Source organism: Mycteria americana, chromosome 6, assembly GCF_035582795.1.
Source record: "Mycteria americana isolate JAX WOST 10 ecotype Jacksonville Zoo and Gardens chromosome 6, USCA_MyAme_1.0, whole genome shotgun sequence".
NCBI classification, from domain to species: Eukaryota; Metazoa; Chordata; class Aves; order Ciconiiformes; family Ciconiidae; genus Mycteria; species Mycteria americana.
The window spans coordinates 35809933-35837587 of NC_134370.1; the positions used below are offsets into that span (position 1 = coordinate 35809933).

The following is a 27655-nucleotide window of genomic DNA, read 5'->3' on the forward strand; positions in this document are numbered from 1 at the left end:
TGATTCTAAAATAGTGCTGGTACGTATGTCCTAGGCTAAAATGTTCGAGATGAAGCAGATGCAGCAATGGTGAGAGTCTTTTGGGTGGGGCTCTTTTTTTTTTTTTTTTGAGACCTTAAGTGTTGTGTATCTTCCACACTAATGTAGAAAAACAGATGACTGAACGTGAGAGGGAATCTAATAGGTCTTGTAAAATGAGTAGACTTCCAAAATTATTTTCATCCTTTCTGTAGATCTATTCAGGAACAAAACGGGAGCCTGTTGTCTTCGTCTGCCTGCCTTTGCCAAGGTTCAGCAACAGATTGCTCTGTTTGAATTAGGGTAGGAATCATGAAAGCAGCTGGAGCAGGGACTATAAGGACTTCAAATAAAACCTAGGATTTCACTACTGTCTGCTAATGTACGGTGACTACATGGATGAGGAAGCTCAGAAATTATCTAGAAAGTCCCTTTTATCCATGCTGTCACAGTTCCAAGGTAAGCAGCACTTTGACCCTCACTTAGCTCTTCCTGGGCAACATACCCCCTATGTCGTGTGGCACTCACTGCTTTCTCAGTGAGCTGTGCTGTGCTGTCCCACCCAATCTTTCCACTCATTTTAGTTGTCCTGGACTAAGAATACCAAGGGGAGGTCATCCTAACTTAGTGCCTCAAAGGAAAGAATTTCTTGATATGGCTAACTGGGGAGAGACTTAAAAACAAAAAAAAACAAAGCCAAAGCAAAACAAAAACCCTGTATAAAGCTAGTGTAATAGTAAAGCTGTACCTTCAAACGTAATGCTGGGAAAAATGCAAGCATAACCATGTGTATTATAGTCTCGAAGGAATTACACCAAAGAAGGCCACTCACTGCTTTTGTGAAACCCCTTTTCCCCAGGTCTAAATAACAGTTCCTGTCTCTATTCCTAATACTAGAATTGCCAACTTAACTGGAGGTTCTCCTGTTGTCCATAGGATGTGGAGCTTTTAAGTGGCACTCTGCAAACTGGATGAAAGCCACAGGGTGAACAGAGCATTTATGGTAGTTTAATTAGTTTTATTGAATCAGCAAGCAGAACTGACTTGTTCTGTAGGTGCCCAATTAACAGATCTGGCCAGAGACAGCAGCCTGGGGAGAAGGCTACAGAGCAAAATTAACCTTTGGTAGCAGCCTGCAATTATCTAGGCTAGATTAAATCCTGATGAAAAATCCTGCTTCTCTTAAAATTGAGGTCATGGAAGAGGGAGAGCTGCTCCCATTTTAAAAACAGCTCTGGAGCAACTGCTGAGCGGCTCTGCTCTTCTCTGGGGCGTATCCTGCAGCTCTGCTTTGAGTGCCTTGTTGCTGGAGAGGAGATTTGGCCATATCCCCTTGCATCTTACTTTGGGCAACCTGCTATCTTGGTAGTCTTCTCTTCCTGGAGTAGGGGAGAGCTGTTCCCCACCCCCACCTGCTGCTGCTCTCCACTCAGCTCAGCCCACAGGGCGATTCTTCTGGATCACGTTTTTTTTAAACTAAATTAACGAATAATTCGCCCCGTGTAGCGGCTGCCTTGCTACTTCTGGCTACAGAACGGCCGCTCTAGCAGCGACCGTCTTTTTCACCGGGTCTCGGCCCGCAGCGCGGCGGCGGCCGGCTCAGCCGGCGCTCTGCTGAGCCGGTTGCCCCCAGCCGGGGCTGAGCCCCGCGGGCGCCGCCGCCCCCGGCGGCGGGGCCGCAGGTGAAGGGGGGGGCGGCGAGGCCGGCGGGCGGGGCGAGGCGGGGGCGCGGGCGCCAGCTCAGCGCGGCGGCGGCGGCGGGCGGGCCATGGCGGTGGGGCTGGAGGAGGCCTTCGGGGCGGCGGGGGAGTTCGGCGGCGGGCAGCGGCGCCTCACCGCCTTCCTGGTGCTGCTGCAGGTGAGGCGGGGCGGCGGCGGCAGGCGCTGCGGGCCGGGGCGGGGGCAGAGGAGCCGCCCGGGGCAGGGCGCGCCCGCCGGTCCCCGTGCGAGCGGCTGCGGGTGGCGGACTCCCTCTTCCGTGTTTTCCGGTTTTTGTTGGGTTGTTCGGGGTTGTTTTGGTTTCGTTTCGTTGTCCCTCCCCCGGCCCGCGACAGCCCGGGCAGCATCCCGGGGAGGGCGGGCAGCGCGGCGGCGGGACGGGCTGAGAGCGGAGGAAGAGCCGGGGGCCAGCGTGCGTCGCAGGGCACGGGGCTGCTCCCACGCACTCTTACTGGCACGGCCGCCTTTCCGTGTTTGCCGGGATGCCCGCGCCCGCTCGGGACCCGCTTCCTGACCCGCCCGGCAGCCGGGCGGGGGTGCGAGGCACTGCCCTCCCTCCGCACCCCCGCCCGCCGGAGGGCTGCAGGTGGCTCGGGCATCCCCCTAGGAAACGCTGTCAGAGCGAAAGCCGGCCTGCCCCGGGCTCCAGGCCGGTTTGGGGGGCCAGGGGTCCTGCCCCTCAGCTCCTCCGCCTCTGAGCACCTTCCCCCTCGCTGGTCCTGGCCCCTGTGCCTCGTCTGTGCGCTCCTCTGCGGCGCTCTGGGCAGTGACTCTTGCGGGGGGATGGCGAAGGAACCCTCCCCGAGCGTTTCTGTGGCAAACGTCCTCTCAGAGCCCCGCTGTTTCATGGGCGTTTCAGAAAGGATTTGGTGGGGTTTGTTCCTTTTGCAAGTTGCTTTTCAAACCTCTTTCTCGCCGCAGTGCTGTCTTACATGCTTAACTTTTCAAAGTTTATGATCTGTTTTCCTTATTTCTATGAACATCTTCCACTTTTTGAAGAGTGCCTTTTAAGCTTCTGCTGAGTGGAAGGAAGTGGAGTCTAACCACAGCAACTATTTTTTTTGTGGTTTTAGGTGGTTTTTTTTGTTTTTTTTAATCTCTTGTGAAAAGTGGTATGCAGGGTGCTGTCTTTAAATAGTGTCCACACCCCCGCATGCAAACATTTATCTGTTGCATTCGCCTAGGTTCTTTGTAACAGGCTTCCTCCTGTTAGTGCAGTTCTGTATTTTGAATTAAAACACTGTTGTGAGGGAGGGAGATTACGCTGATTGCAGGTTTTTGTTTATAACTTGTTTCTGCAAGAGCATTCAAGGTAAGCACAGGATAAAATGGCATGTTAAAAAAAGGTCCAACCAAATCCACCACCCAAAGACTTGTGGCCCGATGAAGGGAGCCATTCTAGATTCAAAAATTTTCCATCAATGCTAACGTGCTGAAAATTGCTAATACTTGGATGTGCTGAGGATACTGTTAAGTTAGAAAAAATAAAATAAATCACATGCAAAACGCAGAAGACATTCAAAACATCTTGGAGCTCGTATTGATGAATAAATATTCTCATAAGGGTTTCTTTATGAAAATCTTTTTTTATTCCTGCACATTCTAGTTTTCCTAATGATCAGGTTAAGGTTTCAGTCTCTGCAATGGAAAGAACTAGCAGAGACTTTTAAAAATATAATCTTAGATTTCTCAGGTTGTATTCTTTTGAGTATTTCTCAGGTTGTATTCTTTGAGTATAGTAAGTAAATTTTGTTTATAATAATAATAATAACAACAACCTTGGTCTAAGGGTTAGATCTCAGCTATGAAACTATGATGAAGTTCTTGGTATCTCCCTTTACTGTGCCTGGCTACAAAACAGCAAGAACAAACTGAACAACTTTGCAACAGAAAGGAGGGTGGCAAGATGAAGCTTTCGCTGAAAGTGCACCAGTATCTCTGGAATGGTACCCGCTGCTCCCAACTGCCTCCATGATCACATCTGGGGATTTAGACAGAGTAGACTGATTGCATTTTGTTTGTGATGCTGGGTAAAGGGAAACTGTTAATTGTTAGTTTAATGAGAAGCTTACAGTATTCCATCAGGTCTCCTTGGGATTGTTTAGGGTAAATGATTGTGTCTTATTTTAAGGTATATGTGGCTTGTCAGTCGATGCTCATTGTGCTTGTGGGAGCTGTGCCCGAGTATCATATAGACCAAGAAGGAATTCCAGCGAGCAGAGCTGAGCTTGCCAAGCATATCCATTTTGCAGACAACTTCACATCTATAGTAACTGAGGCAAGTACTTCCATCGTGCCTAACCGTTTCTTCTCTTCTTGGGATTTATGCCACTAGTGCAGGCTGTGGCGCTTGTAAAAGGTGAGCAGGGCTTAGTGTAATGTTTTGCTTATGCTATTAAAAGTTATTGGAACCCACCCATCTGGATTTTTATTTTATTATTATTTTTAAATCTGAAAGTATATGATTAAATTATTAGTTTTGCTTTCCTAGTGTAAATCTAATATTTATTAGTTTAGGTTAAACTTTCTTTATTTATTTTGTTTTCAGTTTTCTTTGCCTTCAGATGTTTTAGAAAGTCATTGCTAATGAAGAATGATCACTTAACTACAGTTTATAACTCTGGAATTTAGTATGCGCTCCTCCTAATGTCTGTTTTCTACCAAGAAAAGGTTCAATTTGTCGTGTCTGCACAATCTGCTGTGCATGTAAGCTGTACCATGAGTTGCATTAGTTTCTCACAGAAGATACATCTTAAAGATTAAAACTAGTATGAAAATGAAACTCATGCACCACATGTCTGGGTGTTTTAATGTGTGGTGAGAGTGGGAGATGGAACAGATTGAAGTTTGCCGAGTGGGACAGAAGCTTGACCCTTCATCCTCACACCTTGTGAATGCCATGCAAAAGGCTGCGTTTGTTTTTTTGCTAGTCCCTCGGCTATAACCACTCAGGCAAGCGCGAGTGACCTAAGCATTGCTGCCAGTGCCAGAAAAAAGACTGTGTGGGTGGCTTGGCTTGTAGCGTGAACTGTCAGAGTTCTGCTGATTGAATTCTTGGAGCAGTTGTCAGTAAACTCATATAAGACAGGTTAGCACTTGGTGTAGCTGGTGCCAAATTTTTGCTTCCTTCCCATTATCCCAAATGTGACTGTGTGATGTTTCTCTTGGAAAAATGTAGTGGCTAGACATAAGAAGGAATGATGCAATATTGGATCATATCCTCTGTCAGAAACAGATTTTTTTGATTAGCATGTTTTCCAAGATCACCCTTCAGTTTCAGACTCTCAGCAGGATGCGTGATGTGGGGTAGTACTCTAATTTATAATCAGAAATCAGCAAATTTTAACTAATAGTGTGTTTTTAAATGTAGAAGTCAGTGTCCCTATTTCCAAAATGTGTAGTAATTCTCAAGACTCATCAAAACAAATGTATGTTCCCATTCATTTCGGTAATTTTATTGTAAGATTTTTTGAATTATATTGTTAATAGTCTTTTCATGGAATCTTTAGATGCTGGCCAACGTTTTGCTGTATGCTAGTGGTCTAGTAACTAAATCAAACTGCCACGTGGATTTAAAGAGCTGAGAGGGCGTCTGTTTTGGTGATAACAAAATTGGCAACGTTTTTGTTGGCAAGCTACAGTTAATTTTGACAAATATTTAACAAGTTCCTTTTGTGCAAATAAAGTAGATAGACGCATTCTTTTAAAAGTTATATTCTTCACAGATTATTGTATCAGACTTGTTAAAACATGAGCATCTTCCAGTGACACGCTAAGCAGCACAAGTAACAGTTTGGAAAAGCAGTCTTTTCTCTTGTGCTGTCCTGAGAGAGGAAGCTGCTTTTGTAAGTTTATTTCCTTTATTTTGGTGGTGGAGCTTAAACTGTAAGTACTTTCAGTTCTGTTCTGGTTTGGCAGGGGCACTGTTCTGCTCTGGAGCTCAACAAAACTTCAGAGCAGCTCTCCGGTTCTGCTGTGAGAACTAATCATTGTAATTAATTTTGGTGTAACTAAGACTTTGTAAATAATAGCTCAGGCTTGGTTCATGGAAAATACAGTTGTTAGAATGGCGTCTTGGTCTGGCATCAGCTTAGTCCCCTGCTTTGTTTAACAAGTGGTGATGCTTAGGAAGGTGAGTTCAGGAATGTCTTACATTTGGTGTAGAATTGGTCCTCTGCCTTTGAGAAGTTGATTTTTACAACCATATCCGGGAGCATAAAGTTGTTTTGTCTCTTGTATCAGCCTGAAACGCTCTGCAGACGGGAACTGGGAGTTCGAAATTTGTATGCTGTGGAGTGCTAGCACAGAGAAGGAGTTAGGCCAGCAGTGCTCTGTGCCTTGGAGAGCACATGCTGTGATATTTTTATACCTCAAGTTTCCTGAGGATTCGTGCCCAGGAATATTTCATTGTTGAAGTCTCCTCAGAAAGTCAAGAAACCATAAGTTTCGGGGCTACATCTTTATCCAATGTAACAGGGTAGGATCTACCACCCAGCGGGGTATAGTAGAAACCAGCTGCAAATGCTGCTGCACAGGAGTTTTACCTTCCCAGAGTATCGAGAAGTCCCCCAAAACTCTGAAGTGCTGGAACACTGGGTACATTGGGCTACAGAAGGCATCCTGTGAACGTGTTAAATCTTGTCCTACTCCCACAACCTGCGCCTTGCAGGCTGCTGGATGGGTAGGGCACAGGTAACGGGTGGGTTACTGGGTGGATGGAGCCATGTCTTCTCTGTACTTTGCCACTATGTGAGTTCAGATCAAGTAAAAACATATGTTTCTTGAGATTGCTATAATTAAAAAGTTTCACTAAATTCCTAATATTCTTTGGGGATCTGTATTAATTCAAGGCAGGCACTTCAGGGCTGAGGTCCTAGTATGCTGTATTGGATTTTGGTCATGGGCCTCTTCCTTTCAGCTTTCTTTTTTTTAAACCTTCTACTTAAAAAAAGCAATGGGATTAGGATCCTTCTTTCTCTCCCCAAAGGACATACTACACATGTAATTTAATTTAAGTCAGCATGGCAGTCATCTGCTTTTCGAAAGTAAATTTTCCAGTAAATACACTGGGAATTATTTGAAACACTCAAATAATAATTACTTCTTTGGCTAAAGCCTTGCATTGAATTAGTTAAATTTTTTTCCTGGAAAATCAGAAAATCACCTAGGATTTTCTGATTGCCGTTCTTTCCCAAGTTCACGATGTCAGCAATGTTTGTAATCTCAACAGTGCGTTTCTATGAGTGTTGATCCTCCTTGTTTGCATCTGGGGGGCTGCACAAGCTGTCTGTGTGCCTTGCCCCGTCGGGAAATAGTATGTTTCATTCTGATTTCAGCTCACTGTCAGTTCATTTTCTTTTCCTCTGACAATTTTTGCTTATGCTGCCTCAGTTTAGCTTTTGGATGAGGTAGAATCTACATTTTATAAAGAAACCCATCATTTGTTTCTAACTCCTGTTTGATTCTAAATGCATGTGCACAATAAGATACTAAACTATCAACGAGTCGTCAATACGTAGGTCGTAGAGTTTTTATAAAATAAGGACATCTTCCCATAATCCCTTCCTGCTTCTCTTTAACAATTCAACATGTGTACGAGGAGAAAGGGCACCAGGGATTACTCATGGTTCAGGAAGCGTAGCTGCACAGCGTTAACTCTCTACGTGCTGCAATAGCGAACATGCTTTATTCTTGTTAAGGAATAATTTTTATTACCTGTTCATTCAAATAGCTAAGCTTGTTCAATGTTGAAATGGCTAAGTTGTTAACAGTTCAGACTTCCCTTGTTTTAATAACTTAAGATAAGTTGCCTTGTCAAAGCTTGGGAATTGGAGTGCAACTAATTACATTTACCAAGTTGAAAGGTTATAAAATATTATAATGAAATTTCTTGGGGGAGAGAAAGTAGAGATGTTAGAGTCTGTTAGGAAAAAAATATGACTACTGTTGGCTTACCTATCAAACTTTGAACAAAACTTTAATTGGATATAAAGCAAGAAGTGGAAAATGGCAAGAGAAGAATTTTGATAGATTTTTATTATTTTTGAGGAAGCTAGCACATTGGTGTTAATACTTTTAACAGTAAGGAGATTCTTTTTTTCACAGTGGTACCTAATTGAACAAGAAGCCTACAAAGTGAGCCTTGCATCATCCCTATTTTTTGCTGGATTGCTTATTGGAAATATCACATTTGGCCCTTTGTCAGATAAACTGGGCAGGAAACCAGTGTATGTCTCAGGTAAGATTGTTAAAAGGTTTTTCTTAAGCGTTCTACGTGGATAACAACATCTGTTTCTTTTCTGCCTGTGGGCCACCCTGCCCAGAGGCTGCCCTCGGGCCACCGTGCTGCGTCAATGTTCTGGAGTCAATGATCTGTATAAGCATTTCACTCGGAGCAGAGCAGCACTAAAATTCATTAGTATGAGTGTGCTGGGCAGCATAGTGGTCACTGGAATATCGATGGGAGATGAAAAATAACCTGGTTTTGCTCTGACTATCACTGTTTGAGCATAGTGTTCCACACATTGCCTGACCATATTGTCTCCATTAAAAATAATTTGCTTTTTGGGGAGGGAGGACATGGGGAGAATGATTTACCGAAACATCTTTAGAGTGGGTAACTCATGTCCTGGTGTTCTCCAGCTGTGTTTGCAGCCAAAGGGTCTTTTTGTTTAATGAGAATGTTTTTTCAAGGAAACATCGTCTTTGGCATTGTGGACCTCAAGTGTGTGACTTGGTGATTGTAATTTTCATATGGTGTGACTTCAGAAAGCCAAATGTGAGAGGTTACAGATGAGAATACTGTAGACTACAAATTACCGTCAGTAACTAACTGTGCACCCTGCCTTTCTTCTGAGTTCAAGCTGCATAGCATGAGTACTAATTACATTTTATTCTCTCTCTACAGGTCTATTTTTTGATGTTGTTTTTGGGTATGTCACAGCATTAGCTCCAAATTATGACATATTTGCAGTTTCACGTTTTTTTGTTGGAATTGTGAATGGTGGAATGGCTCTTGTGTCTTTTGTCCTAACCCAAGAATACGTAGGAAAATCATTTTGGTCATTTACAGGTGGGATTTGGGAATATTTAATCATTATTATTGTGCCATGTATTGTTCTGACTATCAATACCTTACATTTTAAATCCTTATGTTTGTACCAAGTAAAGTCAGTTTGTAGCATAAGTCAAATAAGTGTGATGTGATTCATCCAAGTTCTAATTTCTGTGGGAAAGGTGCCTGAATAAGGAAGATGGAGTTAAGTTTGATAAACAGCAAAACTGAGGTTTTAAAATTGGTACATTGATTCCTAAAACTTCCCAATTTGTACGCTGCGTTACATAAAAAAAAAAAAAGTTTTGGTAGATCCTGCCAACTTCTGAACAATGCTGTATGGTATCTTGGGAAGGTATTCTTGAAAGTGTTCTTTGAAGTTTCCCTGCACCACAAAATGACTTAGTGCCTGGATAGTGTTTTTTCCACTGCTGAATGTGCTGACCATCCAGTATTTTTAAATGTCCTTTTTTGTATGCCACTGCCGAGACTTAAAATAAATTTAACACTTGCACATCAATCTGTTGTAAAGCTGGAGTAGCTCAGACTGTAACGCCTTTTTGGTTAGCGCAACATAGGGAAAAACTTGGTCCAAATGCTGACTTGCTGTGGCTGTGAGCATATTTCTCTCTCTCTCTCATTTCTTCAGTTACCTCATTCTACTATTTTTCTTATTTCTTCTCTGGACTCCTGGGGATGTGCGAGACAGTTGTGGTTTAGTTATAGCTTTCCACTTAATTTTTGTTTTAAGTACTGAATTGTCGTCTTCTCCTGGGTTCACTTTTTTGACTCACGCCCTCTCTCTCTCCCACCCCTCCTTGCCCTGTTGTCTACCTCTGCTCTTCCCAGCCTTTCTCCCTGCAGGGCCAGCCTCCTGTGGACCGAAGAGACAGTCTGTTTCCTGCTGCTTCTTGCTCTAGCTGCTTTATTCTAGTTCTGCTCAGCTGTTGAGAAAGAGGTGCTGAACAACTGATCGGGGGCTGAAGGAGAGGGAGCTGCTGGACGCAGCTCAGCAGTGTTAAAGAAGCTCTCCTAGGTGTTGGCTGGGAGCTAGGCTTGGTGGGCGATAGCTGAGAGTTTCTGGGTTAGTACGAGATCTCCTGTGTTAGTCTGCAGAGGTTTGTTGTTAGGCTTTTGGAGTTCAAGTTGACCCCACATTTTTAACATTTTTATTTATGCTTGTTCGTCAGAAGTCTGCTGTAATAAACCTCTGGCTTGCAGCTGTTTTTGTATTGAACTCAGTCCTTGTACTTGTTATAACTTCCAATTTCTGTTCCAGCCTGCCACCTCTATTCAAGATTACCTTAATAGACCTAAATAAATCACTCAGTCTCAACACTTCCCCTTCCTGTCCTCAGGTTTTCTCTTTAGTCTGTAGGTTCCTGTTCATATCTTGCTCTCTCCTATGTACCACTCTTCATTTTTAAAAGGGGAAACCCCCCCCGTCCCTCCATACATTATTCAAAGCTATCCTTCATTGGGATTGCATAACATACTTAAGCCAGGTGGCTCACAAGTGCTGTAAAGATACCTCATAAAATTGCTATTTTATTTAGGTACTTCATGGCCTAGGAATTTCAGGCTTCTGCTTAAGATTTTTTTTTTTTTTTCTTTTGCCAATGGTTTCTGTAGTCACCGTTTTGGTCTTGTGTTTTTAGGTTCGTTAACTAATTTGACATTTGCAGTTGGCATTGCTGTTTATGCTTTACTGGGTTACTGTGTAAGAGAATGGCGCTACCTTGTCTTGGTATCGAATACTCCAGGAGTCATCTTCCTTCTTCTTTCTTTGTAAGTGGTTCACGTGCATTATAATTATAAGAAAAAATATGCAGCAGTTTAACAGTTACTTTTTCTTGTCATCATTCAAGAGAGAGGTATAAACAAAGATGAAGTTTTTCAGTATGGTTTTGTGAACCAAGCAGGAGAAAAATTGTATTGTGAAGGGAGAAGCGGTTTTAAATGAAGCAGAAGGTCAGGGTTACCCAGAAGATGAGCTTGTGTTTCTGCATGCTGTTAGAGCTGTGGTGGCCAGGGTTGCAAAGAGCAGCTGTGTGCCAGCTGTCCAATAAAACTCGATTACAAATCTGCTTGGGGAAGGGAAGCCCTGCCAGAGGCTGCGAGCTGGAGCGTCAGCCAGGAACACTGCCTTCTGCCAAGGAAGGGCTTCGGCGCTTGAGAAGTTTTGGAAGTGATCCTAGAGGGATTTTAGAGTTTCTTTTCGTGAGACGCATGCATGCAAAGGGCAATAAGTGAGAGCACTTGGAATTGCCTTTTTAGCATGATACGCTATGTATCTGCTTGCTTTTGAGGTCCCTTGTGTCTGTTCCTAGCACTGTTGTGCTTGGGTGCTCCTATTTAGAATTCCTACACGGATATTATCATAAAAATGATTATGAAATGTATCAGTATTTAAGGAATTAAAAGTGCTAGCTTTGTCTGGCCTGTGTTTGTTACAAAATATTCTTTTAACATATCAAGTCATACACCTTGTATACTTCTGATCACTAGGTAAAGCTGTAGAAGAAATAACAGAATTAGTGTAGTAGGTTGTCTACACATTAATACAGGGAATATCTAGCATACAGCATAGATAGAAAAAAACGATTTATATTTCAATTATTTTTTTTATTTCAATTTTTTTTTAGATAGATCTGCCCTTGAAATAAGTTCTGTTAAAGAATACACCAAAAAACCCTCCCTCTTCCTGTTGTGAAGGAAAACCAAGCCTCTGGGCTGAGGAAAGAAGTTCTGCATAATATATTTTCCTCTATGGGGTTCTGTTTCTGATGGAAGTAGAATTACTTCCCCCAAATCCTAAAAATACTGGGATTCTCTGAAGTAATGAAAGTTTACTTTGGTTGTAGGATGTATATCTCTGTTAGAAGTACCAGAGAAAATAAAGGTTCAGTTAAAAATATTCCATTCTTTATTTTATGGCTCGTATAAAAGCAGCAGCACACTCTACAACCTCAAAAAAAACAGGAATCATGAACTGAAGTTGTGGTAAGCAAGGATATTCTGATTATACTTGGGAATAAGAGATTTAAAACTTATGTGGGCAGCAATAAGCTGGTACTGGAGCCTGACAAGTAATTCCCCAGTAAGGTTTCTTTCCTCTTCTCTCCGCTCCAACTCAGAGCTCTTCCCATAATGGAGAAGCTTGAAAGAAACTTTGTGAAAACAAAGTTTTATCTGGGCTGTTCGGATAATTGGGATTTGAGATGCTTCCTGGATAATGCTAGTGTGGCGTTTCCTCGAGTCAGTTCAGCAGAAGTCAAGATTTAGATTTAAACTCCTCTAATATGACTGAGTGCTTTGTCAAGCATCTCCAACAATCCTCCTGTAAGGTTAACTGTATTATTATCGAAGTACATGGAATTTAATATGCGGAACAGTGCAAATAGAATGTTTTTCTCTCAATTTGTATTGATACTTTTTTAAAGTACTGATTTGCAAAATGGAAAGATGGACTTTAGTGCTGTGTTCATAGGAATGAACTTGTCATCATTGATTTTCTGTTCTCTCCTGTTAGTATGCTCCCAGAATCACCACGATGGCTGTATTCCCAAGGGAAAACGTCAGAAGCTGAAGATGTGTTGCAATATATTGCCCTTGGTAATGGGAAAGAGAGATTAAACCTAAAATTAAAACCAAGTGCAGGAACTTTGAGAAAGGATGAATCAGCACCTGGTATCCTAAACTTAGTAAAACACCCAGTCCTTCGGTGGCGAACCATCGTACTGATGTACATCTGGTACGTAATAACAAGATGCTGAGATGCTGTGAATGAGTCAGACGTGAGGAAACGATTAAGATTTTCATCCTTTTCTTTTGAAAATTCTGTCCTCAAACTAAATCGTAAATTTGTCAGTTGATGGCAGAAAATAATAATCTAAAATGATGTGTTGTAAAGTTGATGTTTCATTATTATTGCTGTTGTGTTTTATTTTCAGTGTGTTACTTAGAAACTGCTTCAAAACCTACTAAGAAATAATCTGGTGGGAACATAATATTTACATTGAGTGAAATGAGAAGCTGAAGCAGAAATTACTGAGAGGGTGTGTATTTGAACCAGTCTTAGGAGGAAAAGGACGACGTGGATTAGACAACGGTAGAGATCTGGAGTAAGAATAAGCATTAAGAGCCCAAAAGCACATTATGCAGGTTCAGTGGAGGAAAACTGTGGGCAAGAGAAAATACAGATTGCATAGATTTATATTAGGTGCTGCCTTTAAAAGTGGTACAACTTGGGGAAAAAATAATCACCCCGAAGCGCAGGAGGTTGTAACATAATATGTTAGCAATACATGGTAGTGCAGAGGGAATCCCTGGAGGGGGGAAGGTGTTGGGTTGGTTGTTACAGCAGCAGCTGTTGCCAATTGGCTTGAGCTAAAATCCGCCGGAGGAACAGCCGTTTTCCAAAATGCCAAGAACAAGTTTTCCTTTAAAGTTCAACGTCATTTGAGACGATTGTCAGGATGTAGATGAGAAAAATCAGTAGTTTGATGTGGGGGGTAATCTGAGATGTGCAGGATGTGGGAGAAGTGGCAGGAACGTCTTTGCTAAGTAGGACCATTCCAGAAGCATCTTGCACTCTTAAGTTGCTGGTAGGTAAACGTAAGTGATTACGGTGATGAGAAATGACACAAAGGCATTCTTGTCTTCTGGAAGAAGAGGTTGCAGCACTGTTTTTCTCTCTCAAACTCTGTTAAGATGGAGCGGCGTTACAGCGGTCGTCACCCAGCTCCTTGTGCTGTTGCTCAGGAGCCTTTGCACCGCTCTCAGCTGTGACTGACAGAGGACATACTTCTCCCTGTGTCAGGCAAACTTTTCCTTTCCTGTTCTACATCACTTGGCCCAGATTCTGCTTGGACAGCAAGGGAGTGACTAGGGAATAGGCAAAATGTCTTTTGTAGTATCTGGTGGCCTTTCCAACCCAGTGTTGTTGTTTGTGGGGTGGGGACTGGGGGCTTAGTTCTTTCCAACGAAAGTGATAATAGGTTTGTTGGGGAAGCCTTCCCTAGGTTTGGGGAAGACACTCTGTGTTAAGCAATGGATGTACATATAATTTTCTTTCATAGGATTGCTTTGCAACAGTTAAGCATCAGCTGCCTACAGTTCAGCTTATTAGATTTGCTAAATAACCTAGGGAAAAAACCAAGCTAATAGAAAATTCTGAAAGTTATGCTGCGCGTATATATGAGCACTTGTTTTCTTTCAAGAATTTACTTTGTTTCCTTAAATAGGAACTATTCTCTTTGCCTTGTTTCCCTTTTGATGGGAAATAAGAGTTCTCTTCCTAGCATGTAACTCAATATAGCTAATCCATAACTCGGCATAATTTACCTTTTAAATACTTTCTTAGCCCTAAAGACCAGTTATGTTAGTAATGTAACTTTTATGGTTATTTTTAGGTATGTCTGCAGCTTTGTGTACTATGGACTAACTTTAAATGCTGGTGAATTAAGAGGAAATCTGTATTTAAATGTGGCGCTCTCTGGTCTTGTAGAAGTTCCAGCATTTCCTCTCTGCATGTTTTTTATTGAGAAATCCTGGTAAGAAAAACTTATTTCCTAGTTTTCTGCATATATTTGTAGATAGCCTAGAAAAATATTAACATTTTTCTCAGTAAGATACTTCACTGTTTTTTCTAAACAGTGTTGATTCTTTGGGGATTTACTCCGCTGCAGGGGTTTCTGCAGTTGATACAGAAATAGGACTCTGATTTTCTACCTCTTATCTTTTTTAGTTTTGTTCATCTTTTGAATTACTCAAGAGATGAGCTTTTCAATGATTAATGTTATTAAAAAGAGTTTGGTCTTTATGGAGAAAATGTGAGTAGCCTAGTTATTTAAGTATCTATAGCTTATATAGATCTCATGTATTTTATTCAGAATGACTTGGTTTTGTACTGCCTACCAGCTGCAGTTGAAAGCCATTTTCGGAATTGTTCATTTTTACTTAAACTTTTCAAAGACAACTTTGAAGTGAGAGCTGTTCAGTTTTCATTAAGGCACGAATGATCAATGTCCGTGTATTTTCATACTTTTCAGTGTATTTGGAGGCCGTCCTTTATGTGAGTACTTATTTCCAAAGGCCAAACAGTCTGGCAACCCAGAGCTACTCAGGGCTTCCTGTAACCCTCAGTTTGAGTGTCTTTGTAATGATACTTTGGTCTCACTGAGGTCAGTGGCAAAAATCCCATTTTCTTCAGTCAGGTGAGGATGTCACCTTTTGGGTTTTTGGGGCAGTAAAAAGCTGTCAGCTTGGTCAAGCTAAAAAGCAAAACAACCAGCCAACCTTCACCTCAAGCCCAAGAAGCCTGAGTCAAGGACATGCACAAACTGCACAAGTCCTACACTTTTTTTTTTTTCATTTTAATTTGTGAAACTAATTGTAAATTTCAAGCTTTTGGTTTCCTGAAGTAAGGATATATGTAGTTTTAGGTACTTAATGCAAAACAGAACGTGACAAGCCAGCTGCTCTGTTTTCATTCAGTTTTAGTGAGCAGTATCCTTAAAGTATAGCTTTTTTTGTTGCAAAAATACTTAGAAGATTTTAAAAACAAGTATTATATGTTTGTTACAGATAAACTATAGTTCTACTAGTGTGGGGTAGCAGTTAGAAATAGCTGTGAGAGTTCATGAAGTAACAAGCATGTGTAATATTTCTACATGCCTGCAGACTGTTACTAAGAATATCTTTATTTGTGGTCCTTTGCAAATAATTATGAAATATTTAAGTACGGCAGATGTGGAGATGAGCTGGTGATTTTCTATCCTGTCGTCTTCTCTTTTATTTTAAAACACTAGGCAGTAGAAATAGCCTTTGCTTATTTCCATGTGTATACCATTAGACAGAAAAGCATACAAAATAGTTTTACTGTGTGTCATAACTGCATATATTTAAGCAAAGTTGTAAAAGAGAAATACAGATTAGGAAGCATTAGAATTACATTTTCTTGACCAATATTAATTTGATCTTTGTGTGTATGCACTGTAATACCCTTTTGGTGACAGGGCCCATTGCCTTGCTCAGTATAGAGAAGAAAGAAGTCTGAGTTCTCATTGCTGAAGTAGATGGGTTCTTCTCATGGCTACAAATTTAATAGCTTAAAAATAAAAACTTGGCTAGAAATGGGAAAGCTTTTGTGGGAGGACTTCAATACACAGAACTAGGAAAATGATGCAAGATTTGAAGCACTTACCAAGGTACAATCGATTTATAACTATTATTAATGCTGCTGTGTACTTTAGTTGGTATTTTGCAGACAAATTCAAAAAATACTGAAGGAATTTGTTTCCATCTTTATCTGGGTGGTCTTTTCCTTCTAGGTCTGGAAGACGTAAAACTATGACATGTTTTCTGATATTTGCAGGACTTGCCTGTATATTTACCATGTTTCTACCAACAAATGCTGGTAAGTATGTACTGCTGCTAAAGTAGATGTTAATTCGGATAAAAGCTGACAAAACAACTTAATGAGCAGTTTGTGACCGAGTATTGGGGCCTAAAGCCCTATCCATTTATACATCTCTCTTTCTCTGTCTCTTCCTTCCAGGGCTGGTCAGGGAGCCCCAGTCTTGTCTATATTGCTTTTAACTTCTTGCTGGCATAATTTGACCCTGTTAATCAATTAAGTTTGCCTGACTGCAAGCCCTGGGCTCTTTGAAGGTCAGACCAAGCTATTGCGTTCTGTCTCAAATACTGACACTGCATTAATTTATCACTTAAGCAGTTTACCTTAAAATACTGGATTTAATAGCCAGGCTGCAGTGTAGTGTAATGTTAGTTTGACTGCACCTTGACAGTGTGAGATGCCAAGCTTAATTCTACATTTGTTTTGGTGGCATGTAATACTTATAGAAATAGGAACTGAGATTTTCCTGAATTAGAAGCTTAATTCGTCAGTAAAAAACCCAAACCACTGAAGCTTTAAAAAAATGTATTTTGTACTTGAAAATTAGAAACGGAAGTCAGAATTGCGATATGGAAGCCATAGGCATGGCAAGAAGCTTGCTGCCTTCCTCAATCCCATGCTGTGTATTGCTGCACTATGCAGTTGTGAGGACAGTTCATGGTAACAGTGGAGTATCAGCAAGTATCTTTCTCATCTCAAAAGATGTGTTTTTTCTAACATTGTCAGTGACATTCACATAGGTTTGGTTTTTTATTTTCACTTTTCTTTCCATTTCAAGTAGTTTTTCTGTGCTAATATTTATTTTAGCTACTGAAAACTTACATCTGTATGACACTAACAAATAGAAGTGGCAGCTCTCTGCCTGTATTTTCCTTAATATTCCGTCAGTAGAAATGTTTTAGCTTTACCAGTGTTTTGACCCAGCAGCACCAGCAATGTGATTACAAGGTAGCCTTCTATAGGTTGTGTTTATCCTTAACAGCTATAAATGCTGCCTGGCATCCATTTCAAATTGATCTCAGAAAAGTCTCAGGAAGAAAAACAGAGCGAGAGAAAATATCCCATAATCCTATTTGCCATGCTTGTGTTAATTCAAGTCCTCAGACATTTTGTTGCTCCTTTTATTGAGACTGTTTCTTCCTTTGTTCCAACAAGTTTGCTCTTTCTGCTGCTTTTTATATATTTTAAAACAAAATGAAAGAAAAGCAGTAGTGACTAATCAGGATAGGGTAATAATTCCTGAAGAGTTGCTAAATTTCAGGAAATCTTCTGCCTTTTCCAGTTGGGTTGACTTTAATCCCATTAAAACGTCTTACTTTTCACTCTGGTAAGAACAAAGCTGGTTCTTGGCCCAGAGTGATCTGTGTCAGTTAAGCAGAAAGAAATTCGGCTTCAAGCATGATGAAGGTGAGTCACTTCACTGGATGAAATGAGGGTGGTTGCATCTCTAACCTGAGTCTCCTGTTACTAAGGAGAACACTTCTTAATTTTTGTCTAAGTCTGCATTCTTCGGAGTGATTGACAAAAGCCTTGATTTTTATTACAAGGGATTTAAGATTTTAATGAGATATTGGGCACTTGCGTCTGATGTCTGTAACCTTCACTTGATTTCTGAATAACTCCTGCTAACTTGTGAATGAGAATCTGGTCCAAGTCATCTCCCCTGTGGAATAAGCCAAGAACATTTCAGTTATTAAAGATGTGCACTGAATTTGAGACTAAAAAATCCCTCAATGGTTAAGTAAAAACCTGATATATCCCCTCAGCTCTCTCTTCCCTTATCACTTAGAACTCATCAATTAATTTGTGTGAGTATCAGTTTGGAAGATGGTGCGGGAGAGTGACAGCGGAGGGGGAATGGAGCTGTAATATTCTTTTCTTTCAAAAGCTGCTGTGAAGCACAAAGATGTCTTCTGCATTTTGTATCCACTTTATATTACAGCAAGCAAAGGAGACTTGTAGTCTAGGGGTAACTAGGTTTTAATTTTCATGTCGATTTATCTGCTTGTGCTGAACATAAAAGTTTTTGTGACTTTCATTGATATGCTTTCCACTGAAGAAGGAAAGAAAATTTGCAGTTCTTTAAATCAGTTGTCTCAGCTTTTGTTAATGTTAGGTATTTCTGTTTGTTGAGAACTAAGCTTTCGTGGTGGATATTTTTTCTGAAGTAAAGTTAAAGACTCCTTTAGTTTCAAAAGTACTGTTTAAGTGAACTTTTGCTTATGAAGATGACAGCCAGAAGGTGAATCTACGTAACGGCACTGCAAATGAGACTCTTAATGGCAGTGATGGCATCAAAACTTGTAACTCTGTTCTGGAAGCTCTTAAACATCAGCAGGGTTTGTTACCCTTTTCCCCTGTATTACTTCCCTAAATTCAAAAGATCAGTTAATGGAAGATTATTCCTTATCAATAAAACTCAAATGCATGAATTTAGTAAGAACTTACAACTTTGCCTTTTACCAAAATTTGAAACAGTTGCCCTGACGGTACTGTTTCAAGCAGAATTGTGTGCAGAGTGCCGCTACTGGATGTTCAGGTGAAAGGGTGTTAGTCCAAATGTAGGTGTTAAAGATGCTGCATGGACATGCTTGGCTGGACCTAGTGAACGACCTATAAATGGTCAGAGAATCCTCACAGAAGAAAGTGCATTCCTGCTTAATGGTGTTAGATTTTATATATGTAAAGAAAATAATGGACTGTTCTTCAAGAATTGCTAAAAATGTGTTCCAAGACTCCAAGGAAAAAAATGTGATGACTATGTCTGGACTTGCTTACACAAGGAAGCTGATGTGCAGTGAATTTCCAGTGTGCAGAATCCTGTAGTAATTCCCCGCGTGGCCAGCCTTCAGCCTCCCCTGAGGGAGGGAACCTGGAGAAGACAGTGCTCTTTAAATTCACTCCTGAGCTTCTGAGTGCTAATTTCTCTGTCTAGACAAACCCTTTCTTCTGTTTTCATAGTAAGACTAAAACTTCCCAAGTGCACCAATGCTAAATTTCTAGTATATGGATATACAGTGTTCAATTTAAGTCTCTCTGGGAAGAAACCAGCAAGTTTTAAAACACATTGGAGAATTGCAAATCTCTTCTTCATTGCATCATGTTTGGTTGATGGAAGAAAAGGGATGTCCCAGCTGTCTGACGGCACCCAGCAGGGCTCTGAGGACCAGGTTCCCACCTTTGCATCTGCCAACTGTATGTAATATTCCAGTTCTTGCTGAGGAAAAGGAGAACTTGGATGGAAATGTTGCATCTGTTTTGCATGAATTACAGAAATAACTGCAAAAATGCATCACACTTAAAGAAATTGAATCAAGTTTCTGGATTTCAGTTTACGTACAAATGAATTTCTGCTTCAGCTGAAATAGAATCTGACTTGATCAGATGAATAGAGCTGAAAATATTCAAGGGCAAAATTAAAAGAAAAGCAATTGAAAGCAATCAGACTTTCCCATTACTTAATCAACATCATTTGATCCAAACTGAAACATGCTGAACTCAGTGTTGAGGAAGAGAACCTGAAATACAGCTAATCAGAGCATTCATTCTTTTCTCATGCTTAAAAAAAATATATTAAACTCTCTTTTTTAATAAAAAGGATGGTGCAAACACAACCGTATCCAAAATCAGGATAACAAAAGCCAGGTTTCTTTTGGACTTTAAAAGAACCACACTTCAGTTTAGCCAACTAAAAACTGTCTATTAGTAAACTGGGCTGCATTAGCATTTGTTCTTTCCAGTTACAGAGCTGCTGCATTTTAAGTCCCAACAGGATGTCCTTGGGGAGCAAATAAGCTGTTGAGGTGAATCAAATTTTATGGTTTTAATCTAATAAATTACTCAAGGAGGTTGTATTGTCTGTGCTCGTCAAAAGATGTAGTTACCTGATAAGGTATTTTGACCAGAGAGCTGGAAGCATTATCCCTTCCTTCTAGAGCTGTGATAGTTTTATACTTTCCCAGAAAAACAGGGCAGATTTTCCTGGTCCTAAATACAATTTTATGCATCTATTCTTATGTCAGCTCTTAGAATGGTTGGGAAGAACTGAGATAATTGCTTTTGTGCTTGTAGTTGAAAAACGTATAGATGAAACATTGTTTTTGTGTGACAGTCTCTTAGAGGACTAGATGTTTTCAACATTGTGTAAAAAGAGTAAGAAAACAGACTATTTATGCTTACAGCTTATTTTCTCTTTTTTGAAAGGTCTGCTCCTCAGTCCCACTGTATTAGCTTTGTGTGGAAAAATGATGGTGAGCGCCGCTTTCAACATTGTGTATATTTATACATCTGAACTATACCCAACAGTACTGAGGTAACTTAACAGAGCTTCTGGGTAAATGAAAATACTTTTCATGCAAAGCGATACTGATTGCTGGTGTGCTTTAATATTTATCTGTAATTATTTCTACCTGAAATATCAATATGAGTTCTTTCTGTAATTAAGGCAGCTTGCCAGGGCTTGAAAGGGCTTCTATTAGTTACATGTTTTGCACCAATGCACTTTCCTGGGCTGTTTGTGGCAACTTCCACTATGTCTGAACGCAGAATAAAAATATGAAAACCAGCTTCTTACACTGCAGTGCTAGGTGCCATATTTCTCATTTCTGCTATTGATTTTGGGAGTAAAATTACAGGCTGCAAAACCAAACATAATGATGTGATGGAAGTGTGTGCTAACTTAACTATAAATATAGACTATGCAGTAAGGACTATTTACAGTCCTTCTGTATACTTATATCTCCCATGTGATTATGTTTGTTTGCCTCCTGAAAAACAAGTGCCTTTCTATATCTTTGTTATTTAATTAAATATTCATAATGCAACTAATCTTAGTAGTTTCTGTATGGCAGTAATTCGCTTTACACCATTTTAATTCATGAACAAGTGGGCTAAACCCTTAGTTTATTTTTCATAGTTCTCACCAACACTTTGTGAGGTTATTCTCTCTCCTGTTGTCCCAAGATAAACCTGAGATGGGAAAATATAATACCACAATAAGTCTTCCTCTTCTCACCCCCCATCTTGATTCCACGTGGTTTTCTGAATGGTACTCAAAGCACGTGTTCAGAATTTGAGCCGTATTGCACTAGTTGCTCAAGAATAGCAACTACAAAACTACTGCAGAAATTGAGCTCTCTTTTGAGAGAGCAGGAAAGCTGACAGCTGACGTGGAGTAGGAAGGCGTCCTGGCTGGTAGATGTGTCCTGTAGCACTGTAGAGGTAATTAGGATGGTGACATAAATCACCTGATTCCAGGACACTGAGGGCTTTGGGGGGAAAAAAAAAACCATGTGGGTGACTCCTTGGATTGGCTTTTTTTTCTTTTGAGGTTCACAATTTCCCATATGTTACGGAGGCATAAAAGCTAAACTGTGAATGCAGTTTTTGCAATAAAACTCGTGAGGATGGAGGTGGATTGACTGTTTCTAGATACCGAACTTGTGATCCTTGGCAAAGATTTAGGTTTAATACGCAAGTCCCAAGCATGCTAACTGAAATTGGATGTGGGGCTTTGTTTACATTCTCCATGTCCAAACTTGTGTGTTCTTAAGGTCTCCTTTTCTAGTGGGTGTTTTTTGTTTTTTTTGTTTGTTTTCCTGTCCCCTCTGCTTTTCTGGAGTTGAGAATCAAGAGAATTAAAAAATTTTCAGATTTAATTTCTCAGCTTTTGCTTGTTTCACTGTGTTCTCATGTTTCATGTTACCCTGTCTTCTAAAGTCCCATTGATGTTTGGTGCCAAGTATGTGACAGCTCATACCTAGCAGGAGTTACAGTAGTGTCTCAGTGTGTTTGAAAATGTTTGTGATTAGGAAGATTTAAAAAAAGAAAAATTAATCAAGTAAAGTGCTAATTCATTTGAGAATCTGCACTAATATTTTGGCACAAAAGTAACGATATGTGTCAAAGATACAGACCGTCAGTGGAGAAAATGTAAGAATAAAGACAGTTCAGAAAATCAGCAACTTTATTAGACAACTCGTGATTAATAATATGGCAAACTATTAAGTTAAACTATATGAAAATTCCTCATGTGACAATGTATGCATTTAATTTCTTTGATATCTCTCTGGCACTTTTAATTGCAAATATTAGAGTTTATGCAAGAAAAGCAGTGATGGGCAAGTGTTTGATTTAAACCAAAGCATCAGCACCATCTGGTGGGCTTTGCACAGCTTTATAGTGATGCTGGCATTGCTCGACACTGGAGCTTAGGCGTGCCGTGGGATGAGACATGTACCATTCAAAGGCAGTGCAGAGGAGGTGGAATAAACTCCCCCCCTTCCCCGGGGATGTTTTGAAGAAAAATTAAATGTCTTCAGCATTACTGATCCTTATTTAAACCTACTTATTACTTTAAACACAAGGACTGTTAGGCGTATTTTTTAAGTTAATTGGTACATGGAGGAATGACAAATACACCTCATGCTAGAAATGGGGAGGTGCTGCAAGCTGGAGAGTGTGTATGTGCTTTGGGCTTTTTTGCTTTTTGATGTGTCTTTAAAATACCTGCTGGGGAACAAAAAAGTTAAAAATAGAAAACATCACTACTCTTGCATTTTGGACAAAAAGGAAGGTTGTCTTTGGAAACAAAATGTAATCATAGCTCTAGTAATATAGACGTAAAAACAAACTCATAGGTTTTTTTCATGAGAAAATGGTTGGAAAATGATGGCATCCTTGTATGGGATGGGTGGAATCAGCGTGGGGCCATTGGACTGTCTAGGATAGCACTGGAAAGTTTATTTGCTTATTTTTACATTGAGGAAACTATTGTATTTTCACTTATGTCAGTGGTAGTAGATAAGTTTGTACTTCTTTAAAATACTTGCCCTTTCGATCTCTGGCTTTCTTTGCAAGGAACTCTCCATAATTTTTTCTGTTGAACAAAAATCCTTGGTGAGCATTAGTGAAATTTGAGAGCTGCCAGTGCCAGCAGCAGAGGAGCTTTTGCATTTGTGCAGGGCTGTGCCCCACTCACTGGGCAGTGCCGGGCAAGCCGCGCAGCTAGAGCAGTGCCACATGGCGTGTGTCGTTTGCCAGGCAGCTGCAGCGGGAATAACTGGCATGAGCAAAGCCCCAGGCTGATGGGATCACCCTGGTTGTAGAGCTATTTTGGCTGGCGTTAGCTCAGCGCTGTGCTCCGTGGGATGGTAGGAGCACATCGGGTTGAGCAGGTCTTCTAGTGAGTGTGGTAAAACCGGGGCAGGAAGGTAAGACAGGCGGTGGGTGGTCAGCCATCGGCAGTGCAGCACCTCAAGAATACTTACTAATAGTTCTTGGGTGATAATGCCTTTTTCCTCTTGGATACCAGGACGCTGTTCTGCGTAACCCAAACTCTGTTGAATTCTGAACTATAGATATCCTAAAGTCTTTTACCAACTGCTTTCATTTTGCATTGGAATTGAAATGACACAACTTGCATTTAGGATCACCTTTTGCCCTGCTCCCTCTCAGCAGAAAAAAAGAAGCCAACAAACCTCTGGATGTGGACAGGCGTTGGGTCTGTGGGGAGGATGATTCTAAATGAAGGGTTCACACACAGACTGGTGCCTCTCATCTGCTCAGGGATTTTGTTGACAGGGGAGGTGCTTGGCCTTGTCTTGTGGGGTTTGGGTCGATGTTGCCTCAATGGGAGGAAGCGTGGGTTGCTATTTTCCTTTTCCCAAGAGGACCTGATGAGAGAAAAGGTTGCTTTGTCTGTTTATTTTTACACCGAAGTCACTGACTTCTCATCAGCTCCTTCCATCATCTGTTTCCCTTAACCTGTGCAAAGGGCCATTAGGAAGGGGTGTGCAGGTGGGTTGTTTTGGTATACTAGTGACCCATGTCACCTCTCTGCTTCTCCTCTTTAATCCTGTCACTGTCTTCCTGTCTTTGGAGGAGGAAAAGGAAAAAGGAAACAGGGTGAGCAGGGGCAGCTCAGCTCAGTGGTGCGGCCGAGGATGATGATGAATGAGAGGAAGCAACCGACAGATGTAGGGAGAACAGCAGCCACCATGAGCCGGTTCTTGCTGTCTCGCTGATGACTGGTGCCAATGTTGGTCTCTGAAGGGGCTGTTAAATACCATATTTAGGAGTGATACAGAGATGGAAGATTTTTGCATTTGATCAGGAAATGAAAGACTTAGAGGATTTTTTTTAAAGTTTCTTTGAAGAGGATTGTGTGGTTCTAACCCATGCTTTGATTATCACAGTCTAGATGAGATTGTTTTAAACTTGTCTGAAAATTGAAGGGAGCACAGAATTCAGCAGCCCCCTCGTGACACATCTGGCCAGATGTTTTCAAGCTTCACATTGGCAAATAGTTATTTTCTGTTTGGAGGTAAGCACTGACTTTTCATCTATGCAACCTGAGGTTGCAGAAGAGAGCCTGCTACTGACGGCCTGAGCTGGAGATAGCATTCAGGATCTTCTGCCTGAAGATCCTGCCAAATTTTGAAATATTTCCGCATTCAGAACAGGGATGTCCAATTAAATTGCCCTGTATGGCAGGTTGGAAAACCTCTCCCTTTGTTCAAACTTTTGTGAAGGATTGCACAACAGGGTGGTTTTGCTAGGGTTTGAAAGGGTGTGATTAACCTTGCTAGCAGCAAGTTGTCGAAAATCTTTGGAGTAACTGCTGGAGGTAATTTAAAAAGTTTGTGGTTTGTTTGGTTTTTTTTTTAAATAAAGACTATTTGATAACAAAAAAAAGTGTAAGTTGGCTCTGAAACTACAAATCTTTCATCCTTTGTTTGAAACAGAAATGCTGGCTTGGGTGTCTGTTCCATGTCTTGCAGATTTGGGGGCATTTTGGCTCCATTTGTGCCATCTATGGTAAGATTATTTTCTACTTTTTATGTAACTCAGATTTATTAAATTCTCTCAAAAGCACTTTGCTGATTTTGGTACCACATATGCCTATATTTCTTAAAAAAACATTGTTTTTATGAAAAATTAAGTAACGTTCACTCAGTTTCAAGAATTAATGAACAAGATGTTTAAAAATACCTGGTAGTTTATCCTTTTTGGAAATAATCTAATGTTCTGTGTTGTGTTAATATTTTATCTGTTAGTGAAATGATTGTCATACAATGCATTTGGTACTGCTAAGGCTCACTCAGTATCTGAGTTTTTAGGCACGTAAACAAAGTTTTCATATGAAGCTGTTTCTGTGAAATGACATTTATTGGGTTTCTTTGTTCTACCAGTATATGGATAACTGCACAAATTGCTGGAGTGAAAAGTTGTAGTCTTTGGGTTTTGAGTGCAGTTCATATGGATTATATATTTTAAGAGCAGGAAACAATGCTGGGTTTTTACTATGCATTTTTAATTTTAGAAATCTCTTAGTCCTTCTGTACCATTCGTGGTGTTTGGAATCAGTGGACTGTCAGCGGGATTCCTGACTCTCCTTCTGCCAGAAACACTAAATAAGCCAATTGCTGAGAGCATTGAAGATCTCCAGAGTCCCAAATACCAAGTGCTTAAAAACAAAGAGGTAGAGTAATTTTTTTTTTTACTGTAGCTTTGCATTATTTTCCTCTCTATCTTATGCAAGCCATGATTTAGTGTATATTGCTTAGATTGTGCATGAATGAACGTGTACATGAAGCTTTTAAAGCCATCGTTCTCTCGCATTCAGTGGAGATTAAATTTATTCTTTGTTTGGCTCTTAAAGACAAAAAGGCTAACAGCTTTCACCTGTATATATGAAATTATATGTAAATGAATACTATTTTGTTTCCTTAACGGAAAATTAGAAAGGCAGTCTGAAATAATCAGGGACAATACATTCAGCAACATTCCTGTGCTTTTACAGTAAGACAACTAGGCATATTTTTCATGTATTGGATTGTGCCTTTTTGTCATGTTTTGTAGTGGATCATAATCTAAAATTAATATATATATGAGGCAGTGTTTTATCCTTCATTAGTCTCCTGGGGTTAGAGCCATTTAGAGTGTTTTCCTGTTGTTGATATGCACTAAACAAAATTTTTGAAGTGACAAATGAAAGGTTTGTTCGTTTCAACGGGTAATAGAATAGAAAATATGAAGTATACCCCCTAAGTTTGGGAACTGCTTCCTGGAAGAATTAGTTTTAAAAGGGGGGCGGGGGGGGGAGTTCCTATAAGAAAGGAATTGTTAGCTGAGGACTAAGCAGGCTTAGTGTAGATATAAAATGTGTTTTTCTTGATATGCTAGCTTGTTAATTATCTGGTAATTATTGTACTTCGTTTAATCATACTACACACACTATTGTGCTTTCTTTTTAGGCCTAATACATAGTAATACTGCATTCAGTTGAAATGGAAAAAAAAAATAATTGTTGAGCTTTTTGAATATCATTTCCCTTCTAATTTTAAAAAAATCAATGAGTTCTGGTTTTCACATTTAATATTAGCCTATAAAACAGGACAAGAAAAATCAGACATGTGCATTGTTTTTCAGTAATTATTTTTCTTCTGTCTGACAGGCAAACCGGTTAGAAGAAAAGACTTAAGTTTCAGAAGGCCCGTCTGTGGTGGAAAATGAAGCCTCCATTGAGAAGGTGCTATAATACTTGAAGGGCAGAATCTTGCTCTATATATCCGACAGGAATGTCGGAGGACTCATGTATAATGCTGTTTGTAGCACGTTGAACAGTTTTATGTGGAGGCAAATTGAGAAGATGGAAGAAGTTGATCAAAGCTTGTGAGAAAAGAGGTGACAAATCTGTGCGTTAATGGCTTAACAAAAGCCTATTTTGGATGTTTGGACTTCTCTACAGCTTCTTAAAATGAAGTATTAATTTATTTTACAAAACGTAATTGCTAGCTTCAGATTAAGCTATAATGTTGTAATTGAAGTGATGTGTATAATTTAAAAATTAGATGTCCTTATATATTCAGGCAAGCTGTAATCGTGAAAAGTAACAGCATCCTGTATATGCTAATTTTCTCTACAGGGTTTTTTGCCTCTAAATTATGGTATACCTCACAGTGTGAAGAGACCAAAGATGGCTTGCTGGCCTTAGTATGTCTAGCATAAGGAACCTGAACAGGAGATCTGAAAGGAGAATAAATGGATTTTATATTGTGGGACTAAGTAATTTTTTAAATACAGTTGTACATGAAAAGATAGGTAAAGTTAAAAATAATACTATATTGGAAAAATGATGTCAGGCCTTCAAGAGGTGCATTTAAAGGAGAGGATGAGTAACCTTTTAAACAAAGGTTATTAAGTTCTAGCTGTACATGTGGAGCTAGAAATTATTGAACATGAGTCATATATTGTACAATATATGTAATAATATGTAATCCAATACATTGCACATATGAATTGGAAATTCTTCCTGTGAGGGGGCTATGTGTGTTTGGTTAACGGTTAAATATATTTACGTTGGAATAGATGCATCACAAATGTTACAGTTTTTTGAAGGCCAACACAATTTTGTTATTAAAAATAAAATTATTTAACATCTG

The 27655-nt window shown here is 40.1% G+C and overlaps 1 protein-coding gene across 1 annotated transcript; it reads left to right on the top strand.

Moving 5' to 3' along the window:
- The first annotated feature begins 1751 nt into the window (after nucleotides 1-1751).
- LOC142411416 (solute carrier family 22 member 15-like) lies at nucleotides 1752-27655 on the top strand. The gene is made up of 12 exons (XM_075505305.1): nucleotides 1752-1876; nucleotides 3869-4015; nucleotides 7843-7975; nucleotides 8645-8809; nucleotides 10450-10579; nucleotides 12324-12545; nucleotides 14206-14346; nucleotides 16126-16211; nucleotides 20415-20523; nucleotides 24956-25028; nucleotides 25534-25697; nucleotides 26668-27655. Exons 1-12 carry the CDS (start codon nucleotides 1787-1789, stop codon nucleotides 26678-26680), a joined length of 1473 nt encoding a protein of 490 aa, XP_075361420.1. The 5' UTR covers nucleotides 1752-1786; the 3' UTR covers nucleotides 26681-27655.

Coding starts and splice junctions, on each gene's coding strand:
- LOC142411416 (XM_075505305.1), top strand. CDS start 1,787: ATGGCGGTGGGGCTGGAGGAGGCCTTCGGGGCGGCGGGGGAGTTCGGC. Junction 4,016..7,842: donor TCACATCTATAGTAACTGAG/GCAAGTACTTCC, acceptor TTTTTTTCACAG/TGGTACCTAATTGAACAAGA. Junction 16,212..20,414: donor GTTTCTACCAACAAATGCTG/GTAAGTATGTAC, acceptor CTTTTTTGAAAG/GTCTGCTCCTCAGTCCCACT.